General features: G+C 45.4%; 1 protein-coding gene across 1 annotated transcript in view; it reads left to right on the plus strand.

Annotated features, from left to right (window-relative positions):
• Window positions 1–13,402: 13,402 nt before the first annotated feature.
• The window catches only part of myo7aa (myosin VIIAa), a 118,608-nt gene continuing 106,820 nt past the window's right edge, over window positions 13,403–25,190 (plus strand). Inside the window, exons 1-3 of the mRNA XM_067985673.1 lie at window positions 13,403–13,887; window positions 17,329–17,442; window positions 18,929–19,081. Coding sequence (XP_067841774.1) covers window positions 13,780–13,887; window positions 17,329–17,442; window positions 18,929–19,081 — 375 coding nt within the window. The 5' untranslated portion in view covers window positions 13,403–13,779. The remainder of the gene's footprint in view (window positions 13,888–17,328; window positions 17,443–18,928; window positions 19,082–25,190) is intronic.

A 25,190-nucleotide genomic window follows, 5' to 3' on the forward strand; every position in this document is an offset into this window, starting at 1 on the left:
ACTGACCAAGGCTGAACCAGACTGTTTGCAACCTCGGTGTCGTGTCTGACCCTGAGCTGAGCTTTCCACCCCATGTCCTCTCTATCACCAAGAGTGCCTACTTCCACCCCCGTAATGTCACCCATCTCCACCCCTGCTTCAGGCCTTTTGCTGCTGAAACCCTCCATCCTTGCTTTTGTCACCTCTAGACTCGACTCTTCAAATGCTCTCCTGGCTGGCCCTCCCATCTTCCACCCTTCATAAACTTCAGCTCATCCAAAACTCTGCTGCCCATTGTGCCAAGTCCCATTCACCCATCACCCCCCTGTACTCGCTGACCTACATTGGCTCCCGGTCCAGCAATACTTTGAATTTAAAATTCTCATCCTTGTGTTCAAATCCCTCCATGGCCTCACCCCTTGTACAACCTTCTGAGAACTCTGCGTTCCTCCAATTCTGGTCTCTTGTGCGTACCCGGTTTCCTTTGCCCCACCATTGGCGGCCGTGCCTTCAGCTGCCTAGGGCCTAACCTCCTGGAATTCCCTCCCTAAACCCCTCCGCCTCTCTACTTCTCTTCTTTAAGACGCTGCTTAAAGCCTACCTCTTTGACCAAATTTTTGGTCACCTGTCCTAATATCTCCTCATGTGGCTTGGTGACAAATTTTGTCTGATGATCACCCCTGTAATGTGTTAAGAGGCTTTAACACGTTAAAGGTGCTATACAAATACTAGTTGTCGTAAGACCACGGTTCGAATGCTCTGGGCAGCTTTAGGCTCTACATTGTAGGAAGGATGTTGAGGCAGTAGAAAGGGTACATCACAGATTCACGAGGATGCTGCCTGATAGAAAATACTTGGAACTTTGGGGCTGTTTTCATTGGAAAAGAAGAGATTACAGGGTGATTTGATAGGTGTTTTAAAATTATGAAGGGATGGAACAGAGTAGATAGAAACAGATTCTCGGATCTCTTTACTCCTCTTCTCCATTTAGCTTCTTGCCTTCCCAGGAGTAAGTGGCTTCCTTATTCCTCCCACCAAAATAAACCACCTCCCACTTCTCTCAAAGGGCGCAAGGTTTTTGAAAGCCTAAGGGGTGAGTCAGAGATGGAGGTCAGTTACTGGTTTAATTTTACCCACCTGTCCCCACGATAACAAATTGGGAAAATGCAACGTGCCGAGAAAGACATTCGATTGATCAGGTGAAGAATTTAGGATGAATTTCTTTACAGTGGTGGAAGCAGATAGCATTGATGGATTTAAAGGGAGCCCTGATGCATACATGAGGGAGAATAGAAGCATATGGGGGCAAGTGGGAAGAGGTAATTGGAGGAGGTTGGTGTGGTACCTAAACACTAGCATAGACCAGTTGGGCCAAATGGCCAAATGCTGTAGATTCTATGAAAAGTCAGGGATGAGATGAGGCCATCTGTCCTTGTAACATATTGCAGAACTTCACATTTAACACCTGGCATTTCCTCTTCAGTAAATGTGCTAATTGAATCCTTAATTTCCTTTTTTTTATTCGTTCACAGGATGTGGGCGTCGCTGGCAAGGCCGGCATTTATTGCCCATCCCTAATTGCCCTTGAGAAGGTGGTGGTGAGCCGCCTTCTTGAGCGAGATTTTTTACAACTGAGTGGCTTGCTAGGCCATTTCAGAGGGCAATTAAGAATCAACCACATTGCTGTGGGTCTGGAGTCACATATAGGCCAGACCGGGTAAGGGCGGCAGGCTTCCTTCCCTAAAGGACCAGATGGGTTTTTACGACAATCCGGTAGTTTCATGGCCATCATTACTGATACTAGTATTTTTAATTCCAGATTTTTATTTAATTAATTGAATTTAAATTCGCCAGCTGCCGTGGCAGGATTTGAACTCATGACTCTGGATTTTAGTCCAGGTCTCTGGATTACTAGCCCAGTAACATAACCACTATGCTACCGTACCCGTTACACAATGAAAAGAAAGAAAGGCTTGCATTTTTATGATGACCTCAGGATGTCCCAAAGCACTTTACCGCCTGTGAAGTACTTTTTTGAAGTGAAGTTGCTGTTGTATAGTAGGAAATATGGCAGCCAATTTACACAGCAAGATCCCACAAACAAATGAGATAATGACCAGATAATCTGTTTTTAGTGATGTTGGTTGAGGGATAAATATTGGCCCCAGGACACCAGGGAGAACTCCTCTGCTCTTTGAACAGTGCCGTGGGATCTTTAATATCGACCTGAGAGGGCAGATGGGGCCTCAGTTTAACATCTCCTCTGAAAAACGGCACCTCTGACAGTGCAGTGCTCCCCCAGTACTGCACTGGAACGTCGGCCTGGATTATGTGTTTAAGTATCTGGAGTGGGACTTGAACCCACGACCTTCTGACTTAAGAGGCATGATCCATGATCTCAGGAAATAAGAGCAAATATCAGCAATGGAACCAATTCAGAGTGACCCCTACAATGATATTCCATCCTTGCAGTAATTGGGGCTTGACATTAAAGGGTGTCCATACATGTGATACAAATTATTGAGCTTTATTTGTTTTTGTTATGCATTGCCTATGGTGGGGTCGGTTGAATCTCTCAAGTTGATCAGACAGAGAGCACAAAAAAGAACAGCATCAAAAGGGTTAACTTAAAAGGACTGTACCATCATTTGAGTGAGGTGAATTCTAGATAATTGCATTTGAACCCAATGGCCAGGGTTTTCTACTTATGCGTCAGCCTTCAGTAATATCCCCATCCCCCCGCTCCCTTCGTTTTAATGGAAAAGGAAATTATGGGCTGGTTGGCGCAGAGGTTGAGAACCCGAGCCGATTTATATAAGCAGGTGCTTTTTAATGTGATAAAGTTGCAGATTAACTTTGATTTGTCTCACTGCACAGCCCCACCCTCCAACCTGATCGAACAGACTGCTTAGAATCATTGTGTGGTACAGCACAGAAGGAGGCCATTCGGCCTTTTATATGGTGCCTTTGTTGACCTCGGGACATCCCAAAGTGCTTTACAGCCAATTAAATAATTTAGCCGTGTAGCCACTGTTGTAAAGTAGGGAACCCGGCAGCCAATTTGAGCACAGCAAGATCCCACAAATAGCAACGTGATAATGACCAGATCATCTGTTTATAGTGATGTTTGTTGAGGGATAAATATTGGCCAGGACATTAGGGAGAACTCCCCTGCTCTTCTTGATCGTTTACGTCCGCCTGAAAGGGTCTCTGTTTAACATCTCATCCAAAAGACAGCACCTCAGACAGTGCAGCACTCCCTGGGAGTGTCGGACGCAATTTTGTTCGAGTCTGAGTCCGAAGGTTCTGGGTTCATAATCCCACTCCGGAGGTTGGGAGTGTTAGCTACTGAGCCACAGCTAACACGATGAGCACTACATTTGATGCAAAGGGGTCCTAAATGAGTTAGGGAGTATTGACAGTCACTGAATGTGAGTGCTGGACTGTGGAATGGTGAATGTGGACCCTCTAGGAGAGGGTGCATCCAGCTACATGAGGCTAATGTACAGAAAACCCTATCCACAAATCTTCTAGCACCCAGTTTCTGACCTGTAACAGATGCCAGTGTTATGGTTTAATTTGTACTATGACTTTATTGCAGTGAAGCGTCAAAACGAATTCAGACGTCAATATATAACCACTTTCAGGGGGCAGTGGGAATCTGATGGGGTTAAGCTAATAAATTTCTCAAAGTCTTCTGGTGCAGTGGGCCTGTGATGTGTAAAAGGTCAGCTTTAAAGCTTTGAGGTCAGCCAGGGTGCATTAGCATATAGATTGAAAGATAGAACGGGATGTCTTTTAACTCTTGTAGAGGATTTTTTTTCCCGAAGTGATAGGAATAGTGGGTCTTGCCTTTTACAGCGAGCTACTGCTCAGCAGATGAGTGGTTTATTATCTGACTGTCGAGGGTGCATGGCAATTAAAAGCTGCTGATTAATTAACACAGCGTTGAGAGGAATATTTATGTATGCCTGAGAATTTAATAGTGCACTGTGTGTGTGTGTGTGTGGCGGTGTCATTAGTGAGACAGCCATCAGTGACCCACACAAACACTTCAATTTATGGTTTTAATTTCCATTTGATGGTCTGATTGTAGAAGCATATTCTTTGAAGTGATGTTGCACCTCTGACATGTTTGTGGTTGGGGATATATCTCAGTGGCAGTTCTTTCTGAGCCATTCATTCCCTTTGCTGTTCTGTTAAGTGACCTGATTTGATGCAGAAGATCCGACCAGGTGACATCCTTACTTTAACGCAATTTTGAACCAAGATATCGGGTAGAATTATCACCTCCAGGAAAAAAAAAAGTCTCCTTCAACGCGTGGAAATTAAAACCATAAATTGAGGTCTGTTTGTCTGGGCACTGATGGCTGTTTCAACCACAGCACGAAACTGCCACACAAGACAATGCAATATTAAAACACTCGCGTCCGTAACTATTCCCCTCAACACAGTGTTTGGCCATCAGCCCTGTCTAATTGCCTTCTGCCTTCAATAGTAAAAGATGATAAAAGTCTGGTGTAGAGTAATGGGATCTTTATTGTTCTGCACCTGAAGTCATTCCGGTCCCATGTACTTTGATCCTATTGAGATCTTCCCTGTGCAGTCGGAGTCCTTCGAAAGAAAGAAAGAGACTTGCATTTTTATAGCGCCTTTCACAACCTCAGGATGTCCCAAAGGCTTTACAGCCAATTAAGTACTTTTTTGCAATGTAGTCACTGTCGTAATGTAGGAAATGCGGCAGCCAATTTGCTCACAGCAAGATCCCACAAACAGCAGTGTGATAAATGATCAGTTTAACCCGTTTAGTGATGTTGGTTAAGGGATAAATATTGACCAGGACACTGGGGGGAGCTCCCCTGCTCTTCTTCCAAATAGTGCTGTGGGATCTTTTACGTTCACCTGAGACGGCAGACTGGGCCTCAGTTCAATGTCTCATCTGAAAGACGGCACCTCCGATAGTGCAGCACTCCCTCAGTACTGTACTGGTGTGTCAGCCTGGATTATGTGCCCAGATCTCTGGTGTGAGACTTGAACCTATGATCTATCTCTGGTCTAGTCAAGGACTGTGGCCTGGGCATGTCTTTGTGTTCAGTCTGGTACTGCTCGTTCAACTACTTCCAGTGTTTCCCCTCCTTCCTCACCCGCTTCCCCTGCCCCAGTCTGCATATAAGGAAATATTAGTGTGCCAGAAATGTAATAAGTTATTGGTGGCACCCGAGCACTGTGATATTTTTCTTCTGCTGGCTTTCTTTCTCTTTCCCCCCCCCCCCCCCCCTGCACCTCCCACCAAAAAAAAATGGTACTGCCATAATCAAGAATTCACCAACAGAAACAGAGTACAAGCACTTTCTTGGGTTCTTTTAAAGCGGTGATCTTTATATCCTGAATCATGAAGTTGCGAGCTTTTGTTAGGCAAGGGTATTAAGGGTTATAGAACCAAGACCAATGGATGGAGTTAAGATCCCAATCTAATTGAATGGTGGAACAGGAGGGAGAGGCAGACTGGCCTCTCCCTCCTGTTCCTATGCTTTTTTTATTAAGATTATTCCAGCCACCTTCTCCTTGCCCATACCCCAAAAAAAGTTGACAAATAATTTAACTTTGTTTATGAAGCTTTGAATGTATAAAAATACTACTGCTAAAGCATACTCAGTGACTTCTCCCTCGCTCTTCCATGGTGTTCCTCGCTGACCGAAACATGAGAGATCTTGCATCCTCCAACATGTCTTCCAATGTTCAGCAATTTAGAATTTGTCATGTGGGCGAATGTGGCAGCCAATTTGCACACAGCGAGGACCCCCAGGCAGCAAAGGGGATGAATGACCAGTTGATCTGCTTTTGGTTGCTGGCCCAGGGCGGAATGTTGGCCAGGTCACCACGAGTACCCTGCTCTTCAATAGTGCCATGAGATCTTTTATGTCCGCCAAATCTTGCAGATGGGGCCTTGGTTTAACGCCTCGTCGGAAAGGCGACACCTCGAACGATACTCCTTCTGTATTACAGAAGAGTTGGGCGTAGGTCCTGGAGTGGGCCCTGAATCCACAAATGTCTGTTTCAGTGGAGCCAGTGACCAGACTCGAGCCGAGACTTATGCTCCCAAGACGTTCGCTAAAACAACAGCCGCACTCTTGAGTTTAGTATTTGACATCGGGTGCGAGATTAGCTGAAGGGGGTGGTAGTGTAGTGGTTATGTTACTAATCCAGAGGCCTCTGCTTTTCCAGAGAACATGAGTTCAAATCCCACCATGGCAGTTTGAGAATCAATTCAATTAAAAACAAATCTAGAAATAAAAACCCAACTGGTTCTCTAAAACCCTTTTAGGGAAGGAAACCTGCTGCCCTTGCCTGGCCTGGGCATATAAAGTGACTCCCATTAACATGGTTGACTCTTAACTGCCCTCTGAAGTGGCCTAGCAAGTCACTCTGTTCCACCTACACCTTTTCAGGGCAATTCGGGATGGGCATTAAATATTGACCTTGCCAGTGACACCCACATCCCAAGAATTACATTTTTTTTAAAAACTGCAACTAGTGTAAATCCAATTTTATAACTATTGAAGTTAAATTCTCACAGGGTTCTTTTGGACAGCTGAGTTTTGAATTTTGGAAAGGAATCAATTGACTTTAAAATTTGGAAACTACACAGACGGGTGCACAGAATGCTACATGTGCATGTCTCTGGCAGTAGAACTAAGTTCCTGCACTAGTGTCATGTGGTACCTGCAGAATTGGCTGTTTGTCCAAGAAATCCTATGTCTCTCGCTCACACCCGTAGCCTAGAATTTCGGGCAACGCCCAGGCACACTCTAATCGGGAGTGAACCATGTTTACTGTAGAGGGTGAGATAACCTTAATGTTTTAGTGACACTGGTGGTTTAAAAATGAATGTATTGCTGTGGATTAGAGAACAGAGATATTTAGCAGAATGCTTTAAAGGGGACACTAATCTACAAAGAAGGAGTGTGTGTTTTATGTTCCTCCTTTCAGGACGTCCCAAAGCACATTACAACCAATGAATTATTTTTGAAATATAGTCACTGTTGTAATGTAGGAAATGCAGCAGCCAATTTGCACGCAGCAAGCTCCCACAAACAGCAGTGTGATAATGACCAACTCACTTTTTTTTAACTATGTTGGTTGAGGAATAAATATTGGCCAGGACTCCCCTGCTCTTCTTTGGAATAGTGCCATGGGCCACCTGAGGGGCCTCAGTTAACATCTCATCCAAAAGACTACACCTCTGCCAGTGCAGCACTCCCCTCAGTATTGCACTGGAGTGTCAGCTTAGATTTAGTGCTCAAGTCTCTGGAGTGGGACTTGAACCTACAACCGTCTGACTCCATAGACGAGAGTGCTACCCACTGAGCCAAGGCTGGCGCCACTGACTTTGTAAGTTTTTTTTTTTGCTCATTTACAGACTGCTTTGTGCGGTAGGAATGCCGAGCAGATCTCCCCTACTGCAGCTACTCCCTGCGTTGTATGGATCCCTCTGTCTCTGATACCTACCGATGAGGTCTTGAGTTTTCTTCTGTTTCTATCCAGTCCTCCCTCTTAGTTCGATACTCACCAGACAACATTTCAGGATTAAGGGGGGTGGGGGGGGTAGGTTTTTGGGGGGGGGGGGGGGAAAGAGAGAGAAAGAGAGGAGAAAGGGGGAATCTGCCTGGGATCCTGCTAATTACCTCTCCTCCCAACTTGTTATGATAAATTAATGGAGGGCCCGTCTTTCCCATATTGCAACGTGACACAAACTGCCCCCTCAACAAAAACACCACTTTACATCAAAGAGAAGGTTCATTTTTCACTTTAGGGTGTAACCACTTTTGGATGCTGGTATTTACCAAACTTCACTCAAGGTTGAGGCTTGATAGAGGTTGGATTCAGAAGCAATTGGTCACATGAAACAAAGCATTTTGGTGATAATCGAAGGAATGTGGAGCTGGGGTGTAGGGCTGGAGGAGGCTGTCCAGGTAGGGTGGAATGAGGTCCTGGAACAATTTGAAAATGAAGGTGACAAAATCGAGGCATTTGGATGCTGGTGACCCTACTGTGCATTTTCTGTCTGTCTTTAGTTTTTTTTTGTATTCATTCTCAGGATGTGGACTTCTCTCTGGCAAAGCCGACGTTTATTGCCCATCCCTAGTTGCCCTTGAGGGTGGTGGCGAACCGCTGCCTCGAACGGCTGCAGTCCATGTGGTGAAGGTGCTCCCACAGCGCTGTTAAGTAGGGAGTTCCAGAATTCTGACCTAGCGATGCTGAAGGAACGGCCGATTTTACATATCAAAGTCAAGATGGTGTGTGACTTGGAGGTGATGGTGTTTCCATGCACCTGCTTCCCATTGTCCTTGTAGGGTGGGGGAGATCGCAGGCTTAGGAGGTGCTGCTGAAGAAGCCTTGGCGAGTGGCTGTAGTGTATCCTGTAGATAGTACACACTGCAGCCACGTTACGCAGTGAAGTACTTGCATCATTGGAAGCCCATCCAGCTATTACTCAGCTACCATAAAGGTAATGGTTCAAAGCCGAGTCACTGGTATCAGAGACAGCTATCGAAGCAATAAATTATTGAATGCCCCCTTGATTCAAGCTGCATCTCTGCTGTTGAGTCCCTGTCTCTCTGTTAGGAGAGCTGCTTGTTAGTGTTGAGTTACCCACATTCCTTGTGAGCTCATTTGTATTTTATAGCACATGGGAGTGACAGCCAGGATAAATTTTAGTGCAATTTTGCTTATGCCCCTATCCATTGTAGGAAAGCACTTGTATTTATATAGTGCCTTTTGTGTGGAGCATAAACAATAAATTTCGAATGGCCTGTTTCTGTGCTGTATATTCTATCCAATTCGTGAACTCGGGACATCCCAAAGCGCTTTATAGCCAATGAAATACTTTTTTGAAGTGTAGTCGCTGTTGTAATGCAGGAAATGCGGCAGCCAATTTGCGCACAGCAAGATCCCACAAACAGCAATACAATAAATGACCAGGTAATCTTTTGGTTGAAGAGAGAAATTTTGGCCAGGACATCGGGGAGAAGTTCACTGTTGTTCTTCTTTGAATATTGTCGGTGGGATCTTTGAAGTTCATCTGAGAAGGCAGTCTGGACCTCTGGCTTCAGTAGAGGCCTAATTTGCGGCAGCATCTGCCTCTAGTGATGCTGAGATGGATTTTAAGAAACCCTTAAACGTAACGATTGGAAGAAGCTGGGAGCGGCAACGTCCTCTTGGATTTATCTGGTTGTTATCGCATTGCTGTTTGTGGGACCTTGCTGTGCGCAAATTGGTTGCTGCGTTTCCCTACAAAACAAGTGACTACACTTCAAAAGTACTTTGTTGGCTGTAAAGCGCTTTGGGACGTTGTTGGGTCAAGGCGCTATATAAACACAAGTCTTCGTTTTGTTCTTATGGATAAGCCCGAGACCACATAAGCCCTGCAAATATAAACACTGCTGCCAAAGGAAGAAGCTGCTATCTGTTTGGGTTAATGGTGTTAAGCCATCCAGGCAGTTTTTCTCTCTACAGAGCCTCTCCAGGGGGAAACCGGAGAGGCCAGATTCAGGGTGTTATTACATACTGACTTGGTCCTTGGGAGAGCTGTGCCTCCGTGAACTTGGTGGGAAGTGTGACCCTGAATTGTGACAACTGTGCAAACAAGTTTATTTTTTTAAATGGTCAAATTTAGTGAGAGCACCAATGCACAGCCCCAATTTCATCGCAAGAAATGAGGGAAAAATCTTTACAATCTTCCATTTTCCAATGGGCTCTGTTCATGGTCAACACAAGTTGCTCACCCAAGTGTTATTGTGCACAGGCAAGAGTAATTTCCTGCTCTGTATTCCACTTCATTTACTTTTTTTTTTAAAAAGTAAAAATCAAAAATAGAAGTGAGAGATGAGGAGGGGGGAGAAATAGGAGGGAAAGAGGGAAGTAGAAATCGTGTTTTAATTTTTGTGTTTAGGATGAATATCATAGTTTAAAAATCCACTCAACATTTTGAGGAGCTTTATTGGGCATCAAGGGCCTCATGACTTCCTTTGTGTTGAAATATCTGATTCGATTATTGTAATATTGCTTGTTTCATAGTCTGACCTGTAAGTTAAGTGGTTGTCTTTGAGAGCCAAGCATTCTCCTTGACTTGCTGATGGTCCAAGGGTTAAAGATATCCTTAATATTACCACACGTGAAAACTCTGCACATTTTACATAGAAATAGTTGTTTTTGGATCCAGTGGGGTAGATTTTCATTTCCCACCCCCCCAGGGTTAAACCTGGCATTAGTCACCATTATAGAAACTGCCGGATTTTTCCTTTTCCATTGATTTGCTAGTTTCTACAACGAGCGGCCTGTCCACAACACCTGTTTTTACGCCAGGGTGGCAAGTTGAAAATCTACCCCAAGCATCTGTCTTTGTGGAGTGCAGGGAATTTCAGCCTGCCCAGCTTTCCGTCTGGAAACACAGACCGAGAACTCCCCACTCTTGATGGACATTGAAGTTCTCTCCCCAGAGTTGCCCTCAGTGCTTCCTCCAAATGATGTTCAATATGGAGGACTCCCCACAAGACACCAGTTGTAACGGGTGGTGCTGCCAAGTAACACTACTCCTGAGTTTGGCCCAGAGATTGAAGTGAAGGTGAACAACTTGACTTGCTCTGTAGTGCGGTATTGGTGCATGAACTAACCCTGCTCTGGTGGGATCCATCAACAGAAGACGCTTCTAGTTCGTATCAATAACTGGGGTCAGAAGAGAGCGTAAGCTACAGGTGAGAAATGTTGCAGGAATCGCACAACGGGTATGTACCATGATGAGAGTTTCAAGCTACTGCTGCTAGACAACACAATAGCCATGTAGGAGGGGAGCTAACAAACGTTCTGAATGAGTGGTTCACCTGCCAGCAACCAATGATCCAGAGTTGTGGAATGAAGGGGTCTGCTTACGTGTTTCACATCAAGCTGGGTTTGTGAGCTGTATGGCTGTTGACTGCATTAAATCGAGTTTAAAATCGTTTGTTGAATGGGATCCATTCCAGTAGCACCCTGTAGATCACTGATGGCTGTGGGTTGCTCGCTCGCCTACAAGTCTGAAGGTTGTGGGTTCATGTCCCACTCCCAGAGACTTGAGCACAAAATCTAGACTGACACTCCCGGTGCTGCGCTGCCGTCTTTCGGCTGAGACGTTAAACCGAGTCCCTGTCTGCCCCCTCCAAGTGGATGTAAACGATTCCGGGCACTATTTTCAAAGGAGAGCAGGGGAGTTATTATCCCCGGTGTCCTGGCCAATATTTATCCCTCAACAAACATCACTTTTTAAAAAAAAACAGATTATCTGGTCATTATCTCATTGCTGTTTGTGGGACCTTGCTGTGCGCAAATTGGCTGCCATGTTTCCTACATTACAACGGTGATGTCGTGAAAGGCGCTTATGGAAATGCAAGTCTTCGTTCGTTCGTTCAGCCATATTTGGCAGATCATTATGGAAAGTGTTACTTTTTTAACAGCTCATTCTCAGACCCTTAACTCTTGAACCCTGGTGGATCATTCATTACACTTTTAAAACCGTGTTGATCATTTGCTCCCATTTGCAGTGTATCCAGGTAGATTAACTGAGTATACTTAACGTGCTATCTCTGTAACCCCTGAGAACTCTGCGCTCCTCCAACTATGGCCTGTTGTGTATCCCCTACTTCCTTTGCTCCACCATTGACGGCCGTGCCTTCAGCTGTCTAGACTGTTATTTAGATCATTGGAAAACTGCCCATTAGCGAAGGAGCTACCAATGTAGTGAGATGTCCTCTACCTTTCAGTCAACGGAAGACTGAGCCATACAGCCAATGAGTGGTTGCCATTCTAGCTGGACAACATTGGAAGGATTGACGAGTATGATATTATACATTGTCCAATCTGTTGAGGAAAATGTGCATTATTAATATGTCACTGGCAACAACGACTTGCATTTATATAACACCTTTAACATAGTGAAACGTCCCAAGGTGCTTCACAGAACAGTTATCAGACAAGAATTGACACTGAGCCACATGAGATATTAGGAGAAGTGACCAAAAGCTTTGTCAAAGAGGTAGGTTTTGAGGAATATCTTCAAGGTGGAGAGAGAGGTTTAGGGAGCTTTTGGTCACCTGTCCTAATATCTCTTTACGTGGCTGTGTCAAATTTTATTTGACTCTCCTGTGAAGAGCCTTGGGACGTTTTAACAAGGTTAAAGGTGCTATATAAATGCAAATTGTTGTTGTTGGAATTCCAGAGCTTAGGGCCTAGGTGGCTGAAGACACGGCCACCAATAATGTGGCCTAGGAAATAGAGAATGCGCCAGAGTTGGAGGAGCGCAGAGCGCTCAGAGTTGTAGGGCTGGAGGAGATCAGAGATAGGGAGGGGTGAGGCCAGGGAGGGATTTGAACACCAGGATAAGAATTTTAAAATTGAGGCGTTGCCAGACTGGGAGATGATGTAGGTCAGCGTGTACAGAGGTGATGGGTGAATGGGACTTGGTGCGAGTTAGGATCTGGTCCTCCCCCCCCCCCCCCCCCCCCCACCCTTTCCAAGGCAAGAATACAACCCACATAAAAATCATGTGGTATGGAAGAAACCGGAGCTACCACTCCATGAATGGGGCAAATTGAACACCTCTATCAAATCTCTTCTCAACCTTCTCTGCTCTAAGGAGAACAACCCCAGCTTCTCCAGTCTATCCATGTAATTAAAGTTCCTCATCCCTGGAACCATTCTAGTAAATCTTTTCTGCACCCTCTCCAAGGCCTTCACATCCTTCCTAAAGTGCGGGTATCAGTCCAGCCTCTGCACAGAAGAGTTCATTACACTTGTGCCGTATCACGTTAAAATGTTAAAGTTTAATGCTGCCCAGTAAACCCCGTGACTTGGTGCCAATTCCCAGTAGCTACCTCGCAATGTCTCTTGGAGCATCTCCATTGGTCTGAGGTCCGCCTTCTGGCCAATCAAGGAGCAAGTAGGCCTCGGGCATCACATGACCAGTAGCGCTGAATTTGTTTATCAATTAGAAAGAGGAACTGAAGATCAGATATATGGTACAAAACACCATAAATGATTCACGATTCTCTTGTAGTCAGCAATGGATTAGTCCCTCATGCTTTAAGGTCTCTCTTACCTCCCACCCCCTCCCCACTCCAGATGGTGGTGGTGGTTTCGAGGGTTGTTATAATCACATTCATGCATTAATTCATGAATGTTTGCTGTGTGGCATTGTCTGGTGGATTAATGAATACCTGTTGCAGCTTGACAGAGTCTGGTTTATAAGTCACCAAGCTGTTTCTGCCAGCTGATTGAGTTTGTTTCTTTTTAAACCAAATTATTGCTGTGAGAAAGCATCGCATGAAAAGAAATTTTGGGGGGAGGGTGGGGGGTGATGGGAAATGTAACTCACTGGAGTTTGGCTGGGTAAAGTTAGGTGCTCTGGGTCGGGAGTCCGTTAAACGCCAAGGATTCTTGTGGATTTAAGACTCCACAATATGGCCTGGTTTACGGAAAGATCACCCTCTGCTCTGGCTATGCTCGATTGGGATCGAGAGTCTTGAGTTCTCACACACAAAAAAAAAGCTGCTCCGTTCCTGGAATTGGAGCCCCTCGAATGAAGATTGCTGGAACTCCTAACTGTGTGGTCCCACTTGAGCTTTCTGTTTTTTTTTTGATGCCAGGGTCTCCTGAGACGCATTGGATGTACGGTAGTGGGGGAGGGAATAAAAGAGGGTCTGCTGTGTAAATGTGTTGGTTTTGGGAGGAGAGTGGATTAACGAGGGGTTCGGAGCTGGTCTTCTGAAAATGTACACGCGCCGAGGAGTTGGCAGTGACGTGTATCAGAGGGACGAAGGAAAATGGGCACTGCTGCGTAATGTCAACCAGGTGTTCAAATACCAGCGCACACTTCCGGTAAGCACCGAATACTTTGACAGTGTCCGAGGTCAACTGTTGGTGGTTGACCGGTGATGTCCCGGTGTTTTTAGACCATGAAGTTTCTCTCTTTTCTCTCCACGTGGAATTAAAAGCAAGAGTAAGGCAAACCTTGCCAAAGTTCTCATTTTAAATGAGATCGAGAAAGGGCCTCATTTTCCGCCCCCCCACCCCCGCCAAATTTCCTTACCATCCCTCTCCCCATGGTGCTAAAGCTGTTTATTGTATAACATGGTGTATTCCTCCGTATTGCACCAAATTATAAATAGCAGTGACGTTTTACCAGTCGTCTACCCCTTCAGTCGTGTTCTGTATCTTGCCTGTTACATTTTCACCTCCAACCATGCTAACATGCCTAACACACAGACCTCCTATTTCGGAGTGGGGGGGGGGGGGTGGGGAGGGAACCGAAAATGGCCAAAGAACCTGGTAAGGCCAAGGACGCGGAGGTCCCGCCGAATGTAACGGCAGGACCTCGTTAGCATTTTTTTGTTTTGTTCTGTTTCCCGCCCGGCAAATGGACAACCTGGCTGGTGGCCGGGAGAGAGAGAACCAGAGGCAAGAGGAAGTCAGTATGGGACCCGTGGGGATGGTTGGCGATTGGGGAGGGAGCTGATGTTGGCAATCGGGGGGGCAAGGGGGGGTGACAAAGAAGGGTGGGGGAAAAGAGAGGCTGCGATTGGCATGGGGAGGGGGGGGGGAGAGGAGAAGAAGGCACTTGTGGAGGGGGAAGCTCCCACCTCCCTTTTTCACTGCCGGGTTTACCGACCCCTGCGAAACCCTTGGAGCCGCATTGAATTTTAAATCTGACTCCCAATTGCAATGCGGAAGCCCGATTTTAAAATATGTCAATTAAGTGTCTCGCCTCTCCACGGCGGGACAATCGGGCACCCCAATATCCCCACCCTGTGTGTTCCCCATATTTAAGTCTTTAACCCTACTCCTGTTCAAAGAGAGGAGGGGGCAGGTGTGGTGGGGAGGTGTGTAATATCGAGGCCAGAATGTTTGGGAACTTTGAAAGCTAATTGTTCTTAAAAATTTCTTGAGGGGACATTATTCTGGATTGTTGGGTTTTTTTTATTGTTGCTAGGTGATTTAGATCTGTATTCTCGCTTAAGGTCATCGATCTTGGCATGTAATGACTTTATTGGCTAGAATGTTCACTTGGAAACATAGAATCTTGGGCTGAGAGACTTTTTTTGTTACACTTCTGCCCTTGGGACTTTTTTTTTCCTCTTTTCCGCCCCCACCCTCTGTTCGAATGCAGATGTTTTGTGTGGGAAGGAGCAGAAAACAGGATTATTTCTCTTTCTCTTCCCTCTTTCTTTTCCTTCTTTCATTCTCTTTCTTTCTCCTCTTCTACCCCTCCACACCAACTGAGCACAGAACAGGGATTATTAAAGCTGACTATCACACTGTGTAGTGACTTTACTAACTGAGCTACACATCACAAGGTGATTACAGTTGAGAGGCCATTTGGCCCATCTTCATTGATCTACTGAGAACAATTGAAACATACAAGATTCTGAGGGGACTCGATAGGGTAGATGCTGAGAGGATGTTACCCCTCATGGGGGAGTCCAAAACTAGGGGGCATAGTCTCAGAATAAGGGGTCGCCCATTTAAGACGGAAATGAGGAGGAATTTCTTCTCCCAGAGGGTTGTGAATCTTTGGAATTCTTTACCCCAAAAAGCTGTGGAGGCTGAGTCATTGAATACATTCAAGGCTGAGTTGGACAAATTTTTGATCAGCGAGGGAGTCAAAGGCTATGGGGAAAGGGCGGGAAAGTGGAGTGGAGGTAAAAATCAGATCAGCCATGATCTCATTGAATGGTGGAGCAGGCTCGAGGGGCCGAATGGCCTACTCCTGCTCCTATCTCTTATGGTCTTACAAGCCGACAGTGTTTTTTTTTTGAAGAGAGGCATGCCAGTATTAAGTGGGAGGAGGGAATGAATGAATCACACTGCCAGTTTTGTTTAAGAGGGGGTTGGGGGAGGAGGAAGGTGAGTCTAGACATTAACTGAGGCGGTGGTAGGATGGGCAAATGTACAGTTTAAACTGGGGGGGGGGGGGGAAGAACAAAACGAGTGCCAGCATGGATGGAGGAGGGCCAGGTTGAATTGAAGGGGGACAAGAGTTGGAGGGGAGTGTTTGTGTGTGGATAGGTGGGTGAATTGGAGAGAGGTACATAACCCTGTGAACTCAGTCCAGAGAGGGGAGAGTGCCTTTATTAACTGGTGGCAAAAGAAGGGATAAATAAACATGCACCATATTAGAGCAAAGGAGAGGAAAGTGATGTGATTCTGATTGGTCTACTGATAAATAAGGAGCTTTGGTCATTTTTTTGTGGTTGTGTGTGTATATATTGGATAAATATTTCACATTGTTTCTGGTATAACGAATTGGCTGTTAGTTACTGCTAGTTGCTTCTACAGGCTGCAGAGAATACCCAGTATGGCCAAAAATAAAAGATGAGGGGGCATTTTGTAATTCTTCCAAAACAGCTTAATTTCTCTTGGGGAGGGTTTGAGGGGGGGAAACTGTTCAATTCAAACACAGATCACCTGGTGGTCGAAAGGGCTGGTGAATGGGACCGAGATCCGGCTCGATCTGTGGATGGTTAGCTGTGTGGTGGCACATAAAGGTTATCATCTGGGACCTTGCTTTAAATCCTGTTTTACTTTGAGATGACATGGCTGGTGCTCCACATTATAGAGAGAGAGAGATGTGATCATTGTAGATCCACTGTTTACTATAACTATTTACTGTTGCTAAATATTAGTTTATAGAAAAAAAACACTTGCATTTATATAGCACCTTTTACGATCTCAGGACGTCCCAAGTGCTTTACAGCCAAGTGCTTTACAGCCAAGTCACTTTTTTGTAATGTAGGAAATGTGGCAGCCAATTAGTGCACAGCAAGCTCCCATAAACAGCAATGAGATGATCATCAGATAACCTGTTTTCTTGTTAGTTGGTTAAGGGATACGCATTGGCCAGGACAGCGGGGAGAACTCCCTTGCTCTTCGAATTAGTGCCATGGGATCTCCACCCGAGGCAGACCGGGCCTCGGTTTAACATCTCCTCCTCCGAAAGACGGCACCTCCGACAGTGCAGCACTCCCTCAGTACCGCCACTGGGCGTGCCAGCCTAGATTTTTGTGCTTTCGCCTCAGGAGTGGGACTTGAACCCACAAACCTTTTGACTCTGAGGTGCGGCAGCTACCAACTGAGCCATGGTTGATACCTAGTTCCTAGTGAGCCAGTGTGCCATTTGCGTTCCTGCCCACACTGTATTGGGAAGCTCTACCTGGATTGTGTGGAGGTTTTATTTCTAAAACATGAGATTTTAAAAGTTCAATAATGAATAACCTTCCTACAGTAACACGTGCTTACACTGACCCATCTGTCTATCCGCAGGGCGACTATGTCTGGCTGGACCTCAAGACTGGACGTGAGTTTGAAGTTCCAGTTGGAGCGGTGGTGAAACTGTGTGACTCTGGCCAGATTCAGGTGGTGGATGATGAGGGGAATGTAAGTATTCTGACTTCTTCCTTTAATGAGGGAGGAGGGGGAAATCTGGTCAAACTACTGACTATTGCTGTATCGTTACATTGAAAACTAAAATAGACTTTGGTGCAGGCAAATGATGAATTAAAAAGTTTAGATTTAACAGGTTTACTGGTTGATGTAGACGATTGAGGATAGAAGATTAAAGGGTGGCCTAATTGAGATGTTTAAGATAATTAAAGGATTTGACAGGGTAGATAGTGAGAAACTATTTCCTCTGGTGGGGGAGTTCAAAACAAGGGGGGGGGATTAACCTTAAAATTAGAGCTAGGCCATTCAGGGGTGATGTCAGGAAGCTGCTCTTCATACAAAGGGGAGTGGAAATCTGGAACACTCTCCCCCAAAAAGCTGTTGAGGCTGGGGGTCAATTGAAAATTTCAAGATTGGGATCGATAGACCTTGAAGTTCTGCTCTGTCCTTCTCTCCGACAGGATTTCCGTTTGTCTCTTTTACTTTGTTCGTCTTCATTGCTTGCTGTACCCCTTCTAGTGTTTGAGCAGATATCTACTAAAACTTGCTTTCACAGCCACTATCTTTCCTCAGCAACTCTCTCCACGGACGCTGCCTGACTTGCTAAGTATTTCCAGCGTTTTCTGTTTTTATTTCAGATTTCCAGCATCCGCAGTATTTTGCTTTTGATCGATAGATTTTTGTCGGGTAAGGGCATTAAAGGATATGAAAGCAAGCCGGGTTCATGGAGTTAAGTTACAGATCAGCCATGATCTAATTGAATGGCGGAACAGGCTCGAGTGGCTGAATGGCCTACTCACGTCCTATGATATCTTGGATTTCTGTATACAGGGGTGGGCTGATAAATAATCACTAACCATGTTTATGTATTTCTATGGTACCACAAGACTGTTGTATTCTGATGGGATTTGGTCTGTAATTTGTATTGCTCGGCATCTGTGACTAATTTTAAAAATGAAAGTTGATCTTGGGGTTCAGATGTGTGGTTTCTCGTATGGAGGGGCAATTTCGCACAGAGAAGGAGGCAAAATAGATGGGCTGTTTGCCTCGAGATGGTCCCCTATTGACATGGGTAGAGATCTGGGATCATACAGGGACACGAAGGAGCTTTTCTCTGAGACTGGCCCATGCAGTAGGAGATCAGTGAGTGCTTGATGCGAACACTGCTGACTAAAAGTGGGGGGAAAATGTCCCGTCCATCAGCACTGGACCTCCGTCACCCTGATGAGTACCAACAAAGAAAAGAACATAGAGGAAAAAATTGTTGAATTATGTTCAACCCAATCAAAGCCTGTACAGAGGCCAGAATGGTTCCATAGTCTGAAGTTTATGTGCTCAGTCACTAACTATTTAAGGCATCAATGCAAAAAAAGAATTTTTCATGCTCTTTTAATATCAGTTAATTATATTGCTGAAATGGAACCGTGGCCTTAAAGTTTTTTTGTCCTCTTCTCTTTCCTGCCCCTTCCCGATTCTCCAGGAGCACTGGATCTCCCCTCAGAATGCCACCAATATTAAGCCCATGCATCCAACGTCCATCCATGGAGTGGAAGATATGATCCGTCTGGGAGACTTGAACGAAGCGGGAATTTTGCGTAACCTCCTCATCCGATACAGAGAACGCTTAATTTACGTGAGTGTGAACTTTCTTCCTTGGGAGTCTTCGCGTACAGTCTATGGCTGACTCACATGGGGAGGAATGTACAATGCTTGTGTGTTTCTGTTTTGGATATGAGGTATGCTTATTGGCGGTGAGGACTGTAGCAGTTTGGCCCTCTCCTATTGTGGGGCAACCAGTGACCAATCCAAGAACTGAAGAGGTGCTTTACCAATCTGAGTATTGAATTAACCCCCCCTACCAGCTTTGTGATCTATCCTTGGACCTTTTTAGTATGCCGCTGATTAGACCCTTTCCTGAGTAATCTGAGTTGTGTTGCACATAATATTGTTTTCACCAACTGTGAAGTACCATTGCTTCTCCTGCTTGCAGTGCTTTATCGGCAGGATTACATCACTGATAACGAGCAGCTTCTCTGCCGCTATGCTACAAGTTTCTGTAGAACTGGTTTACAATATGCCATATATTGCTTCTATAATCTATGGACTCCTTTTTATAATCCTATTTTTGTAATGTATTCCCAGGCAGCTATAATTCTTCGTTGCCCTTTTGTGTTTGGAGCCTGAAAATTTCGATCCTCCAAATATGTGCGATATTCCAAAATAAAAATCTCCAAACATTTTAACACTCACACCACCCCGCCCCTTTCCTGTTCCCCCCTCAAAATCTAGATTGAAGCTAGTTGATCAAACTGACCATTATCTAAATCCTCAAATGTGGTTCACCCTTAAACTCGTTCCCAGCCATTTCTTCTCTACAGGTGGACTGTTCTGATTCACCGTATGATATTAAAAGTGGAGAAAATATGACCTGTTTGTGCAAGATCCCTAAAACACACGTTCTATAATCTCCTGGACTCACACATTTGCCTCCGATTCTTTGCAGACCACTGTGGTCAAAGTTATCGACGTCCTTTTGTGGCTCCGACTGTGGTGTGCTATCTCTCCTTGATCTTCCCGTGGAGTTCTACACAGTTGAACACACTCTCGTGTCACTATCCATCTGTGTACACCCCACCCTCACTTCGTTTTACTTCCACCTATCATAGTGCAGCCAACACATCCCCCGCAACAGCGACTTCTGTCCATCCCTGTACGGTCACCCCAGGAGTGCCCCACAAGTTCTATCCTCTGCCCCCTTCCTGCTCCTCGTCTACATGCTGCCTATTGTTGATCATCTCCTCCCTTGGGCCTGCGTTCAGCTTCGGTTCAGCTGGGAGTGTCCAGCTGTGCTACCAGCTCTTGATCCCAGAGCCCCTTGTCTGACATCAAGTACTGGACGGACCTGAACTTGCTCCAACTGAACGTTGACAAGACTGAAGCCAACGTTCAGTTCCTGTCAAAAACTCTGGACAAGAGCAGCAGGCACATGGGAACAACACCACCTGCACGTTCCCCTCCAAGTCACACACCATCCCGACTTGGAAATATATCGTCGCTGGGTCAAAATCCTGGAACTCCCTTTCTAACAGCACTGTGGGAGAACCTTCACCACACGGACTGCAGCGGTTCAAGAAGGCGGCTCACCACCACCTTCTCAAGGGCAATTAGGGATGGGCAATAAATGCTGGCCTCGCCAGCGATGCCCACATCCCGTGAACGAATAATAAAAAAAAATTCTACCCCTTCCCCAGCTGGCCCTTCAAAACGAATCCAATGGCGCACAACCTCTGACCTGTCTGACTCTGCTGAACTTTAACCCCTGCATCCTATCACTCATTTGGAACTGAGCTTCAAACCCCATATCCTATTTGTCACCAAGGCTCCTTATTTCTAGCTCTGCAACATTGCCTGTTTTTGTGCCTGTATCTCTCATCCATTGTTACTGACACCTTCCTCCACATCTCTTTGTCACTTCCAGGCTGAACGTCTCCAATGCTCTCAGTCATCGACTGCCTGAGCTCTTTCCTACCTAAAATTCCAAGTCCACTGTCCACATCCTATCCTGGACTAAATCCCAACCCCTATTGCTGCTGTTCTCGTCGACTCCCTGTCTCCCCCCACCCCCCCCGCCACCAAATCATTGAATTCAAAATCTTCATCCTTAGTTTCAAATTGCTGCCCTCTATCTGTGCAGCCTTCTCCTGTTCTCTGGCAGTGCATGTACTTCTTTGCAACGCCTTCCCTTTGTGCTGCATTCAACCATCTTGGGCCTACAATCTGGAACACTCTTTATCTTGCTGCCTTCTCTTCTGTCCCCTCCATTGCCCTGCTCTTCAAAGGTCTCTCCAAAACCACCTAACTCCTTCACCTTGCTTTCTCTTCTCTTCTTTCTCCCCCCACCACCCTCCAAAATCCTCATCAAAACCTATCTCTTGACCATAATCTTAGTCTTCTCCCCTAATTCTTCAAATATTTGGCACCTATTTTCTTTTACGAAGCAGTTTGGGCCACTTGCATTGTTGAGGATTCTATAATCAAAGCTGGTTCTTGTACTTTAACTTGAGGTCTGCTTTTCAGGCTGTGGTAAGATTACCCTCTAATCTCGTGTCTACAAATTGTTCCAAGTTTTCCATTCAGTTATTTCCCACCTGGTGATCTGTACAGTGAGCAGAGTGCAGCCTTGTCAACAGTACAAAAGGAAAACCTCCAAACTATTTCCAATCTCTAAACCCAATAACCAAGCTCTTTTGCAATTTATGCAAGGTTTTTTCTTTTTAAAAAAAAAATAAAAAGCACTCTGGGGAAATAAGTATATTGATCTTGCAGAGTTATCACTGCTTTCAAGAAGTACCCCAAGCTGCTTATTCTCTGACTATTGGGTAAATAAAAAGAGCAGCTAGATCCCACAAACCATAATCAGACGAATGGCCATTTACCCTATTTTGGCAGTGGTGGTTGAGGGAGGCATTTTAAAAAAAAAAAATGAATTCTCAGGATGCAGGTATTGCTGACAGGGCTGGCATTTACTGCTCCTGAGAAGATGATGGCTTGCCGCCTTCAGCTGCTGCGGTCTGTGAGGTGAAGGTGATCAGTAATGGTTTTTGATACAGCCGATTTGGCTAACTAGGCCACTTCACAGGGCAGGTAAGGGTCGTGTTGATGTGGCATTGGAGTCTCACAGGCCAGACCCGGTGAGGACAGCAGGTTTCCTGAAGGGCAATAATGAACTAGTTGGGTTTTTCTGACAATCAGACAGCTTCATGGTCACGTCTACTGCATTTAAAAAAAAAAATCTGGAAATAAACTAAATTCAAATTCTCGGACTGTCGCAGTGGGATTTGAACACTCGTTCTCTGGATTAGTAGTCCAATAATTTAACCACTATGCTAATGGCAGAACTTCCTGCACTTCAGATAGTGCCACATGATCTTTAACATCAATTGAATAACCAAAACAGCCTGGTGTGGCCTTAATTCCCCACAAAGGATGGCACTTGCAACAATGCAGCACTCCCTCTGTGCTGCACTGAAGTGTTGACCTACTTTAGGTGCTCAAGTCCTGGAGTGGGGTTTGAACAAACTATCTTCCCTGAGCCTGAACCCACGTCAGGGGGCAAGGGTGCTGCCAACTGAGCCAAGCGATGCAGCAGATGCAATCTCTTTTTATCATGGTGGTTGCTTTACTTTGATCTGTCACTGGTCACATATATCCTTGGTACTCCATTCACCCAACAACATAAATGACCCAAACCCAGTTCCTCTGGCATCCAGCATCTGAATTTCCAGGCAGCTCAAGACATGAGCCTCCACCCTACTGATCATCTGACTAATTCCATGGGACACTGCAAAAAAAAAAAAAAAGTGGGGTCAGGGGGTGGGGGAAGAGGATAATGTTCCACTTCACGGGTCTCCGTTTCTGTGCTACTTTCCCTGCTGTAGCCGTAATATAAAAACTGAGTGAGTGCGAGATCTGTCCCTTACTGCTTCCTACTTCATCCTCTGTATTTGCTACGTTACAACAGTGACTACACTTCAAAAGTACTTCACTGGCTGTAAAGCGCTTTGGGATGCCCTGAGGCCGTGAAAAAGCGCTATATAAATGCAAGTTCTGTCTTTTTTTCTTTACTATGGCATAGCCTGTAACTGTTCCATCCTCTGCTTTTAATGCATTACCTACTTTTTCTACAGACAAACTGTGGCAGCCGGGTAAGTACAGTGCATGAACTTCAATCACCTAACCCCGTGAATCCACCGGAGGTTAAGTATCAGAAGCCTACGAAATGTATAACCCCCTCACGTCCATTTTCAAAAGGCTGCACTCTGCATGGCTAACCATTGGTATTGGGTTTCTCATCTCATTAAGGGCATCTTTTTCAAGTTGTCATCGGTGTATTATATAACAGTTTGCATTCTACAAGTCACTTCATCACGGTCCTGTGTAATTCAATTCATGGGTTTGCGATTGGTGTCGTGTTTCTGCATCAGCCAACACTGGTTGGTGCGTTCCAAGGGCTTGAACAGGAATTTTACAAAACTGTTATGTTCGTTTTTTTTTTGTGGCACACCTCAGCAATTTGTCGAATGGCCATTTTGGGTTTGGGAATTCTGGTTATCATTGGAGAATTTTACTCGACAGATGTAAGTCTCTCCATGTATCAGGGATTCATGCCAGCTCTCAACTCCAGATGTTGCAGGATAATCTTCTGACTGCACTGCTCCAGACAAGGCAATGGCGATATCCTGTAACGCCGGGAGTTGGGAGCTCGCAGAATTGTTCTGGAATCATCCTACAAAATACAGTTGAGATGTCGGGTAGCTCAGGTTAGCTTTAAAATCTAGACTGGTTTCCCAACTTGTCAGCAACATCTTGCCTTACCTATGGCATCTTTAACGTAGTAAATGTCCAAAGGCAGAGAGGAGAAATGGATGCCAAGCGGCAATGAGAGTGTTGAGAGATGTGATTGAAAGCACAGTTGAAAAGATGGGGTTTGAGATGGCTTTTAAAGATGGGTAAAAGTAGCAAGATGAAGAGGCTTGGGGAGGAATTTCCAGAGAGTTGTGCCAAAGTGGCTGAAGGCTCTGCCTCTGGCTTCCACCACATCCCACCCTCCACTTTACTGTCAGAGGACAGAAGGGCAAGGGCTGGAATGTGAGGCTGGAGAAGGTTATAATTCTGGGAGGGAGGGAGGGAGGGGGGAGATTTGTAAGTGAGAAGGATTTTGAACTGAAAGTATTGGGTTACAGGGCATAGGAGTGAGGAGTCTCTGCTCACCACCAATCATAATTCTTGACCCCAACCTTGATAACCAGTGTACCATTTCCAATTCCCACATTGCCCTCTCTCTATATTTGCCACATTATGGGGGCCGTTAAGTGTTTGTGTACTACCCTCACTATATGAAGTAAGAGTTTTGAGTCTGTACAAACTCGCACAGAAACATTACAATCAGCAGAAAAGGAGGCTTTTATTCCAATTACCTGGGCTGGATTCAAACAAAATCCCAAAGGTAAAAGACCAGTGTGCTGACTCATTACACTACGTAGCCTTATAGGGGGAAATCACACCAAGTCCCGTTCACCTATCACCCCTGTGTTTCGCAGACCTACATTGGCTCCTGGTCTAGCAACACCTCAAATTTAAAGTTTTCATCCTTGTTTTCAATTCCCTCCATGACCTCGCCCCTCCCTATCTCTGTAACCTTCCCCAGCCCTATAACCCTCCGAGATCTCTGCGTTCCTCCAATTCTGGCCTCTTGTCCATCCTCGATTTTCCTTCGACCCACCATTGGCGGCCGTGTCTGCAACTGTCCAGATCCTAAACTCTGGAATTCCCTCCCTAAACCTCTCCTCATTTATGACTCTCCTTAAAACCTGCCACTTTGAACAAGCTTTTGGTCACCTGTCCTGATAATCCTTACGTGGCTTCGTGTCGAAGTTTGTTTTTGTTTGACGCTCCTGGTGAAGCACCTTGGGACGTTTTACTGGGTTAAAGGCGCTATATAAATGCAGGTTGTTACAGTGCCACCCAGTCCTCGATGTAAATTGCCACATGATCATCCAGTCACAGAAGGCCAATGTGCTCACCTAGCACATTGGCCCAATCCCCTTCCCACCACCTCCTAACCGGCTCCCACCCTGAAGTATTGTGGGCGGTAGAATCACTCGTATTGCAGTTTCTCAGCTGATCATCAGCAGCTCGGAAATAACACTTTAAATCGTTTCGGCAAACACACTTCCCCCCCC

This window comes from Heptranchias perlo, chromosome 6 (genome assembly GCF_035084215.1).
Source record: "Heptranchias perlo isolate sHepPer1 chromosome 6, sHepPer1.hap1, whole genome shotgun sequence".
Lineage (NCBI taxonomy): Eukaryota > Metazoa > Chordata > Chondrichthyes > Hexanchiformes > Hexanchidae > Heptranchias > Heptranchias perlo.